This window comes from Paramisgurnus dabryanus, chromosome 6, assembly GCF_030506205.2.
Source record: "Paramisgurnus dabryanus chromosome 6, PD_genome_1.1, whole genome shotgun sequence".
NCBI classification, from domain to species: Eukaryota; Metazoa; Chordata; class Actinopteri; order Cypriniformes; family Cobitidae; genus Paramisgurnus; species Paramisgurnus dabryanus.
The window spans coordinates 38,531,159-38,542,488 of record NC_133342.1 but is presented as its reverse complement, the minus strand read 5'-3'; the positions used below and the strand labels follow the sequence as shown (position 1 = coordinate 38,542,488).

General features: G+C 39.2%; 1 protein-coding gene across 1 annotated transcript; it reads right to left on the bottom strand.

Annotated features, from left to right (window-relative positions):
• Window positions 1-674: 674 nt before the first annotated feature.
• Window positions 675-9,303, bottom strand: mcm6l (MCM6 minichromosome maintenance deficient 6, like). Its single transcript, XM_065276700.2, has 17 exons — window positions 9,096-9,303; window positions 8,877-9,023; window positions 8,184-8,294; window positions 7,683-7,932; window positions 7,321-7,486; window positions 7,045-7,190; window positions 6,769-6,919; window positions 3,882-4,023; window positions 3,645-3,786; window positions 3,300-3,407; window positions 3,057-3,212; window positions 2,839-2,967; window positions 2,304-2,465; window positions 2,105-2,216; window positions 1,801-2,004; window positions 1,005-1,144; window positions 675-894 (listed from the first exon to the last, which is right to left on the bottom strand). Exons 1-17 carry the CDS (start codon window positions 9,191-9,193, stop codon window positions 772-774), a joined length of 2,487 nt encoding a protein of 828 aa, XP_065132772.1. The 5' UTR covers window positions 9,194-9,303; the 3' UTR covers window positions 675-771.
• Between the last annotated feature and the right edge of the window lie 2,027 nt (window positions 9,304-11,330).

Here is an 11,330-nt window from a genome sequence, read left to right as displayed (position 1 = left end):
ATATTTAAATAAACTAAGTAATAAATTATTAACATCCTAAGACCTGGATGTCTACATAAGTGGACATTCTGTGTAACTGGAACCTGTGGTACACAAACATGAACAATTAAACTGCGTCATGTTCTAAGAAAAATATTTGGTTATTATATTTATTGGTTCTTCCTAACCCCAAAATAGCTGGAAGAAATCTGAAAAAAAAAGACAAACCAAAGCTCGGGTCTTTTGAGGTTAATTTACATTTTTATGTAATGATTATTATCCATGTATTATCTATAACTATTATTGTTAGTTAATAATCACAATAATAAAATGATAATAATGCTAATAACAATGAGGATAATAATAATAATTATTATTGGAGAGGTTTTAGAAGAAGTTAAACATGTGACTGAAATTGCCCTGGTACAGTAAAAACTTGACTGATGAATTTTGCACTTATGGTCAGAGAGATCAGTTCCCATTCCCTCCAGAAAAACTGTGCATTTAGTGTAACTTGTGTTTTGTGTAGGTGTATAATTAATTGATTTGTATAATGTGCTGAAAAATTATGTTTTGTTGAAACCCCTAATATATTTTAATGATCTATTGTCATTGTTTGATGATTCACAGAGCCATCTAGTGTTCAATAAACAAATGGCACATTAATGCAAAATACATACTATTTATTTTTCAGATTCACTTCAAAATGTATTTAATATATCCATGATTTAAGATTATTACAGCATGAAACAAGTAGGTAAAAAACAAGTAAGGTCAATAAAGCCAGCACAACTAGTCTTCCAGTACATAATTGGGATTCACCACTAAAAATGGATCTTCCTCCACAACAGGCTCAACTCCATCCTGACCCATCTTCTTCAGTCCCGTCTTAGTCAGCTCGATGATGATATGGTCCTAAAATGAAACAGGGCATGGAGCAATGCTTTAACATTCGGTTTAGCTCCGAGGGTTAATAATAAATAAATAAATACATGATCAGGTGAGAGAAATACATCGATACTAACATAATGAATGAGTCTATGCAGCACCCTCTCAATAAGATTCTTCCTAGCAATGAGATCAGACTCCGACTCCATTTCACTCTCCATATCCTTCAGGTACCAGTTAATCAGTTCACTCTTTTTAAGCGATTGTTCCTCATCCACTAAAACACAAAAACAGAAGGGAAAGGTTTACCAATAACGTGTCCAAATTCAGTAGTTTTCATTTCCTCCTTTAAAGGGGCCATGTCACAGGACTTTTTTAAGATGTCAAATAAATCTTTGGTGTCCCCAGAGCACATATGTGAAGTTTTAGCTCAAAATACCATATAAATAATTTATTATACCATGTTAAAATTGCCACTTTGTAGGTGTGTGCAAAAATGTGCTGTTTTGGGTGTGTCCTTTAAAATGCACATGAGCGGATGAAGTGCAAACATTGATCACAATGATGGTGGTTTGTTGAAATTGAAACTCAATTGTTCTGTGAATGATTTTCTCTCTGCACTAAATGGCAGTGCTGTGGTTGGATTAAGGGGTGGTTTTATTATAATAAGAGCTCCTTATGACATCATAAGGAGAGCCAAATTTCAACGACCTATTTTTTCATGTGCTTGTAGAGAATGGTTTACCAAAACTAAGTTACTGGGTTGATCTTTTTCAAATTTTCTAGGTTGATAGCAGCACTAGGGACCCAGTAATAGCACTTAAACATGGAAAAAGTCAGATTTTCATGCCATGGCCCCTTTAAGTGGGTTACACTAGTGAAGTAACATATGGAATGGCAAAAAAAAAACCCGTGTCCAACAAAGGGACTCACATTGTTCCATCTTCTGCATGTGCAGCACCAACAGGTTTGAGATCCTCTTGTATTCAGAAAATGACAATCTGAGGGCTGGTTTGGCTTCAGCAGCAGTTTTCGCTTTCTTTCCTGCTTCATCCGTCTCCATGGGCTCCGCTGGGTGTTCGTTGACTTCATGACCTCCGTTCTGTGCTGGCTCTTTAGCAAACAGCTCATTCTGATCTGTGGAGGTCAACAAGAGTACTTTCATCTTACATCTGTGTTTATGTGACATAAATATTTTGGTAATGACATCAAAAGCACCCCTCAGCCTATCTCTTACCGGTCACAGGATCATCATCTTGCTCCTGGTCAAAATTGATGTCGGGGGAGTCTACTCGAATGATGGATTTATTGAGAAGTCTGAACGCCTCTTTCACATGTTTGGGAACAACCTTTGTAAAGAAGAATACTGTTTAAAAAAAAACTGTATAATAATGTGCCAGCATGGCCATAACAGTCGTTTAAGAGCAACATGAGACCTCGTCTGAGCAGTAGAGTCTGGCCATGGCTTCGGACAGACGTAACATGCTCTCTAACTGCCTCACGGTGATTCGCCAGGCTGATTTTGTGTTCCCACCTCCATCTCGCTGCCGTAGACGTTTATACTGATCCACAATGAACTCCTGAGCCTCTGGAGTTATCTAGAAACATTCAAGATTCATAAAAACAATGTCAACAATCTACCAAAGGCAAATGAGAGGTATATTTGCCTATGGGGAGTAATATAATGTATCAAACCTATTTGCTATAAGAAAACTACAATACATGGTTTAAATTCCAACAGGAACAAAGTTTTTTTTTCCTGTAAGAAATCAAGATTGGTCTCATTTGGGTCTTAAAGTTTTACTTAAACACATACCTATAAATGGTAAATTTAGAAAAACTAAATAATCCTGAAGTGGTCTCTTAATTTTTTTCTGCTTCTGTAAGTATTTAGCAATTATGGAAAACTTGCATATAATAGCATTAAAAGGCAAAATAAAAACAGTGGACGGGGTAAAGACAAAATCTTGCCTTGGGCTGGAACTGGCGTGCGAACAGTATGTATCTCTGGACTTCTTCAGTGCTGTAAACCCTTTCTACAGACTCTACGTTTCTGGCGTGAAGGTCTACAATCCTGCGGGCGATTGCGTAGTCGGTCACCTGGTGGGAAAAATATCATAACGCCATAATGCATGTGGCATACTTTGTTGTAGTTTGCTTTTTCTTAAAGATTTAAACAAATGTCTGACCTCATTGCATTCATCCACCAGTATAAAGAAAAGGTCAAATCTGGACATGATGGGCGCCGACATGTTGACATTTTGTTTCAGAGATTTGGCACGGTTGTATCTTCCATCTACGGGGTTGGCAGCAGCCAGGATGGAGGTGCGGGCGTTGAGAGTGGCCTGTGGCACAAACACAGCGGGGGTTGATGGTTGTCCTGATCAAATCGAGAATGCTTTAAAGTGTTTTTTAGATAGATAGACACACACCTTTACACCAGCCTTAGTGATGGAGATGGTCTGCTGTTCCATAGCTTCATGTATGGCCACCTGGTCCTTAAGATCCATCTTGTCAAACTCATCTATACAACAAACCCCCTACACAGAACATTACATTTTTACATTTAAAGAAATTGCAAATTGCCCTCATCCGTGCAAAACCATCACGACAACAAATGGGATCTGGGTGGTTGTTTATTGGCCAGGACAGGTCAAAAAACCCATCTGAAAATCTGGGGTCTATATAATTGGAGTGAAAAAAAAAATGCACAGAGGAATAAAAAAAGTTTTAAGCAAGCAAAAAAATGACAGCATCGTTCAAATTTGCGAACATACGTTATCGGCCAACATTAGGGCTCCTGCTTCGATGACGAACTCATGCGACTCTTCGTCTTTGACCACAGCGGCGGTCAGACCCGCGGCACTGCTGGCTTTCCCGCTGGTGTAGACCGCTCTGGGTGCGAAATCCTCCACGTGTCTGATAGAAATACATCCACAATTTAGACACGCACCGAACATCACATTTTAAAGCTTAACCTGAGAGCCACAGTATTTCTCAAACGTTATATTTACTTAAGAAACTGGCTCTTCGATGTACTCGGGTCTCCAACAATGCAAACGTTGACGTCCCCACGCAAAGACGTCCCCTCCATGGTCGTCTTGGCCACACCACCAAACAACATAAGCAGAATTCCACGTTTAATTTCATCATTACCTAAAAAAGATTGAAGCAAGTGCTTAAATTCTTACATAATAACCAAACATGGTGCATGCATAGAGCTTTTACATTAATTATTTATTGAGAGTTGAGAAGTAGACAGCAAAGTTATTTCTCAGAGACTTACTAAACAATGACACGCTGTACAACTATATGTAAAAAAAAAAACACTTCTAAAAATGTTCAATTGACAACAGAATTATGAAATACTTTAAATACATTCAGTATCCAGGAATAATATTAGCATTTCACTAAAAGATAAGAGTAGCGTAACACTTTGAAGTAGTATTTTTTACGTGTACGCGAATGTACGCGCGCGGTTAAACGCACAGCCTTGCAAAGCATAGTTTATTTACTTTTTACCTTATTTGCACTGTATGCAGACCCTCGCATATGCGTATAAATGGGACTATACTTCTAGCTTAACCTTAATGATGCTGTCCCGAGTTTACTTCAATATTTTGCATGTAAATCTTAAAAGGATAGTTCGGCCAAAAATGATATTAAACCCATGATATACTCACCCCCAAACTGTCCGAGTTGCATGTGTCAATCGTTTTTCAGACAAACACATTTTCGGATTTTATAAAATGTTTTAGATCTTTCAGTTGATTAAACGTAATGTTACGGGGTCCACGACCTTCAAGTAAAAAAAAAGTGTGTCCATCCTTCACAAAATAAATCCAAACGGCTCCAGGATGATAAACAAAGGTCTTCTGAGGGTAATCCGCGCGGTGTTGTTGTAGAAATATCCATATTTAAAACTTTATTAACGAAAATAACTACCTTCCAGTAGCCTGCCATCTTAGATTCCTCTGTATTCAGGAGAGAGTATTAGCGTAGTGTACGCACTTTTCTTAGTGAAGTATGACAAATTCGGAGGGCGGGGGCACAGAGCAGCAGCAGAGAAACCTCCGTATGCTGCGTAAGCACTCATCCTGAATGCGGACGCGACTAAGATGGCGGCGCTACCGGAAGGTATTTATTTTCGTTAATAAAGTTTTAAGTAAGGGATAATGTAGAGGCAGCCGGTAGTTATTGGGAAATAAGCCCCGACAGTGTGATCAGGACCCGACGCGAAGCGGAGGGTCTTGTATCACACTGAAGGGGCTTATTTCCTGATAACTACCGGCTGCCTCTACATTATCCCACTTATTACACAGCTACTTGCCACATAAGAAAAAAAACTGGACATGAATATGAATTTGAAACATTTTATTGGCATATTTGTTTTAAATTAACATTTTTATCCTTCCGCGAAACTTTGCACAGATGCATAAAATGATCGTAATACCTTATTAAGATCCTCTGCTTCATACTTGTCTGTCTCCATTTTTTTCTCTTTAACCAGTCTTTGAGAAGTTTTAATGCCCATTCAGTATTTTTTTGTGTGTTGGCTTCGTAGCTGTCATGCTCTATTTTGTCAAGTTCAATCTCAGTAAGCTGTCTGTGTCTTGTCGTGGTTGTCGAGTGTTTGTCACAAGATGGCGCCAAACAGACAGTAATCTTTATTGATCTTTATTGGCGCGGAGCGATTTTACTCGTGCAAGTAGTCCGGCTATGCGTTATTATTTTGGAGCGGTTATTATTTGAAAAGAACGAACTGCAACTGACCAATCAGAATCAAGCATTCCAGAGAGCCGTGTAATAAATATGGATATTTCTACAACAACACCGCACGGATTACCCTCAGAAGACCTTTGTTTATCATCCTGGAGTCGTTTGGATTTAATTTGTGAAGGATGGACGCACTTTTTTTGGACTTGAAGGTCGTGGACTATGGGTGGACCCCGTAACATTACATTTAATCAACTGAAAGATCTAAAACATTTTCTAAAATATCCGAAAATGTGTTTGTCTGAAAAAAGATGGACATATGCAACTCGGACAGCTTGGGGGTGAGTAAATCATGTGTTTAATATCATTTTTGGCCGGACTATCCCTTTAAAACAAGACCAAAATTACGTAAAGATACTAACAGCTGAGAGTAGCTTAAAGCAACACCAAAGAGTTTTTTTTACCTTAAAATAACGTTTCCAAAAAAGTTTCAGTGGTTCATCCACTCAAAACAGGGTGAATGGCACTTTCACATTCGCTTTGCAGCCCTCTATCAGCCAAAACCGCACTAAAGAAGTTTCCAACCGTCGGGTAGTGGTCCTGTAGTTCGAGTGAAAACTACAAAAACTTGCTTTACGGCAGACCTACAATCCAACCAGAGCCAGCTATGCTGCAGTATTTACCACAGTGGTAATGAACAATTACGCTTCTAACCTGTAGGGGGAGCAATAAGTCTTTAGTGTTGCTTTAAAGGTACACTGTGTAGATTTTTATTAGCATTTTGTGACGAGATTGTGAATTGCAACAAACGGCTCACTCCACAGCTCACCCCTTTCTTTTGAAGCGCATAGAAAAGCTACGGAAGCCTCAACAGGACAAACACGTCATCGTCTGAGACGACATAAGGAAGAAACGCACTCTACAGAGCAGTTTGTTGGTTTAGGGCTACTGTAGAAAAATGGTGATTTCCATGTAAGGGGACCCACGGTTTATGTAGATAAAAATGGCTCATTTTAAGGTAATAAAAACAATACAGTTCATTATTTAAGGTCATTATACACCACTGATAATGTAGTTATGCAGATTATATTGCATTTCTGTCACAAGATCCTTCGATAAGTTACACACTGCACCTTTAACACTAAAGAAATGGAAATATGGTCCAAAGAGAGAGTGGTGGAGTACCATGAATAGTGGGGAACAAACTGGTGCAAAGGTTGTGATAGAGGTTCTTGTCCTGGCTCATTTCAAACACTTTCTCCCATTCTTGGACGGTCATTTGATTCTTTACACTCTCTGCAGTCTGATCCTCTTGACGAAGCGCTTTCCCTCCGAACTAAACGCAACAGGAAAACACCAACACTGAAGTAAGTGTGTCAGAAAACGGTCACTTATGGTTAAACAAATCAATTCAGAAAACCATGATTATGATAAATTTTGTGGCATGATAATGCCCCTTACCCTTGGGTTAGTTGGGGCGACGTAGTTAGCAAGAAAGGCCAGTCTGTAAGACAGTTCCCGGACTCCCAAAGCCTTAAGCCCCTGAATCCCATCAGCCTCAAAGCCCTCTTTCCCCGTCACCCTGCTGCTGGTTTCTGCCCGTGTGCCTTTAAAGATCAGAAGCAAAGGACAGATAACCAATGCATTTACTCACCATGAGCATGATGGTAGCTTTTGGTTATACAGAGGACATGCATATTATAATATATTGGATCATTATATCTGTTGAATAGATACCAGCAATGGCCAGGGAGGACACATCAGGTACAACAATCAATGTGCCGGTGAAGTCACAGCGATCTCCTGCTTGTGCCGATTCCACAGCCTCTGCCCTCAAAATCACCTCCAAGCTGCGAGGAATACAGCCTCTCGGCAGCTCCGCCTGCGTCTCCTGGATGCGTACCTTTCATTATGCATATATGCTCGGATGAAAAACTCATACATTATGACTATGCACTTATCTAACGTGACATACAGTGCATGCAAGCGATACATTTTCCATGGGAGTCAAAGCCAGAAACTTTTGCTCTACACAGATTAACCACAGATGTTTGCACACATTTGGGGAAGGTACTGTCATTTGTTTTTCGCGTTCTTACTTTCTGGAAGTCAACAAAGCGGGATTTGTTGGTGTCCAGCATGAACCTGCGGCGGTTGGCGCACACAGGGTTCTTGCAGATGGTCGGTTGTGTGTATTTAAACTGCTGTTCCACATCTTTGATGACAGACTGGCAGTCAAGGCAGAGAAAAGTCCCGCTGACCAGCTCCGGGTGTACGGGGTGAGTTCGAACCACCTGCCCGCTGATGCGTAACAGAGTGCCAATCCGTATGGCGGAGAGCTCACGGATCCTGAAAAGCACACAGAGATGAGACCATATACCAAATTGAGGCTTTGGTCCGTTGATGCGATGGGTGCAGCCATTTTAGGGCAGGCAAGACTGAGGGGTTTAACAATTCATTTAAAAGACCGAGGGGTAAAAATTATGACTAATTTAACTTACAGGTTTATTTGCACCAGACGCATTGATTTGTAGGAGGACTTGATTTAGTGACCAAACCCAAAAGAAGCTAAGAGGGGGACTGAGAGGGGAAATGCTTACTTTTGTCTGGAAGGAAAGTCTGAAAAAGCCACATAAAATTCTTTGGATGGTGGAATGTTTCCATGATCCTTGGCGAATTGGCGAACCGCTCGGTTGAGAAATGGGTAAACCCTGAAAACAAAACTTATAAAGAAATATTCCAGCAACAAGCAATAGTCTGTCCATCCATATCAGACACAACACAACAAAACGTCTATCAAAAATCACAACCAATCAAAAGAACGTGTAGGCGGAGCTGCTGTCCTGCTGCACTAGCATAGAAAATGGTTAAGAATGTAATTAAATTACTAAATGAAACATTTTAAAATTTAGAAATGCGAGACCCGTGCTGGCAAAAGGAGTCAGAATTTTCAAACATGAGATATATTGTCATTCTTAAAAAAAAAAACTTCAAAATGATGTATGATAGAATCTTTTTTAAAGGCACATTATAAACGACTCAAACTCAGTGATTTTAGAATTGATTTCATACAGAACCTAAATAAAAAAGCAACGTCCATGTTTGATGATTACTATTCATAATCCGCATAATTTGTATCGATGACATGAGTGGGCGGAGCTATCGCCGCGACGTCACAGTATCAAAGACCGTTTGGACCTTTTTTTACAGTCTTTGGTTTGGACGCATAAAATCATCGCTCGCGTCTGGTTAAAACCAACACGGATTTATACACAAAATGCTTTTGTTAATACCTGTAATATTCCTCTTGGATAGTGGTGGCCAACTGCTGGTTGTAATGCTCAATGTTAGTGAAGCTGACAGTGAGCGTGTTTCTCTCCGGTCTGATCAACTCTTGCGCATCAACCAGATACAAGACGTCACCGTTTTTATCCTGAAACCTAAACATTCAGTCAGATGTTATGAGTGAAGTCAGAGACCTTCATTAAAATATAGCACCCGACTTCACTCACTCTTCCAAAAACTCTAGAAATAACTTCTGACATTTCTCGGAGAGCTCATCACGCGCTTGCACGCCCGCTGACACAGCAGCTTCAGCCCCAGGATCCATCACACACAAACACCGCTGACCGGCACCTGTGCAGGTAATCAAACCGCCAATCACACACCTGCGCCATGACGTCCACTGATTCAACTTTTAGAGCACGTGATTTTAGCTGTGTTTAGACTTGTTCGACTTCATGCGGCGCCACAAGAACTGACAGGCGGTTGACGCATCAAACTATCGCGAGAGGGATTAGAAAATATACTTCTCCGTATGATTTCTCGAATCACTCTCGCGGTATCTTGACGTCATTATCTTGTCGTTTTTTCCGGCGCTGCATGAACTCGAACAAGCCTTTTTACTTTTGGGCTCACATTATAATATAGTTCATGTTTTTGACACTAGGCTACGTCTTTTTATTTTTTAATATGAAAAAAATTTATATATTCGTTCTCTGTTTTTAAAACTACTGTTTATTGGGCCACTACTGTAGAATGGGAATTTGAGAAAGTGTTTTGTTGAAAATAAGTCATATAAATTTCTTTTAGGTTAATATACAAATTCTACAAATATTAATAATGAAGCATTTTAAAATAATTTTCTCATTTTATAAGTCAAATTTCACATTCCTTTTCCCAGTAGTGTTTAAATAGTTCGAGAATTATATTTATATTGTACTATAAAAGCTATAAAAACAGTTCACGAATTATCTAACCCAAGTCTAAAGGCCTAAATATTTTAAAGGTCATGTGTATTTGTAATTATATGGGTTAAGGTTTTGCTTTTTCATCTTTTCTAAAAAAATTCCCATAAAACTGTACTGTGGTATTGTTTTGTTGATCAAAGAGTAAATAAATAACATTTCGATGGGAATCTATCATGAAATGGAATTCTCAATCAAGTCTTATTCTAATAATTTTAAATTTTATTTTTTGGAAGTATTATTGACCTATCAATATAATAATTTGAACTATTATAAAAGTCCAGGGTTGTGACGTAGGTTTAGGCCAGGTAGCTGTAGGTGTCCTTCTCTCCATCCACCCTCTCCAGATACTCTTTTTCTATGAGGATGTCAATGCACTTCTGCAAGAACCAAGACAGTCGTGTATAGAAGTGGTTCTCAAAAACTGTGTACAGTGCATCCCTTTGTGGCCCCTCTAAAGAAAATGTATGACATAAAACATTCCAATACTTAACATATTCAATTATACAATGTAGTGGTGTTGGTTAGTAGCCTTATTTTTTCTGAGGTTTTTCTAATTACACAGAATTTATGATAAACAAATTAACTAAATTGGGGCCCCGGCACCATTTCAGGGCCCCCAGTTTAAGAAGCACTGGTGCATGAGGAGAATGGTTCTTTTTTATATATGAAATCTCTAACTGTGATTGGTCCATCTGTACAGTCACCAAGAGTGAATCAGAAAATGCGAATAGTTAGGAATTTCCTTTTCAGGAATGAAAACAAGATTTTGGTTGGTTCTTCGTTTGAGTACGACTTGTCTATGCGTTTTGATCCAAGCGTGCCGCACAAGCGCTGAAAAGTGAAGCCAAAACATCTCGATCCCCCCAGTGACTGGTCCCAGTATAGGTCATAAACCCCGCCTCCCCATGTTATTCAATGGGACTTGAGACCAACTAAAAAAATTAATTACACTTCAATTATCTTTTTTCCGAAGCTGGTTTCTGTCATTTACTGTAGTTTTTATCACACTGATGTGAATTCAAATGTTTGTTTTTAAAATAAGTTTGTGTTTAGTTAGTTATTTAATGATATAAAAACGGTGGTGTCACGTCATGATTGACAGCTGTGATATCGTATGATATGCGCATTCTACGAGAGCAAGGGCGGGGTTTTGATTTCGCGGCTTCACTTCCTGCTCACTACTGCGCATGACTGGTCCCGAAATCGCTACTGCGCAGACTCAAGACCCAAGATGTCAGCGCCATATCGGGACACTGGCGGCTTCACTTTTCACCAATGGAAGGGAGCGAACAGGCGTCGTCCATCTTTTTTTACAGTCTATGGTTTTGATCATTTCAGTGTGCGTTTAAAAAAAAAAAACGAATTTAAAACACAATTTACTTATAAAACTGTTATCAATCATCACAGCTTTTTGAAGCCACGTGAACACACATTGGGGACAGATCAGGGAGACACGCAAGTTTATGAAGCAATCTTCATAGTTTCTAAAAATCATCA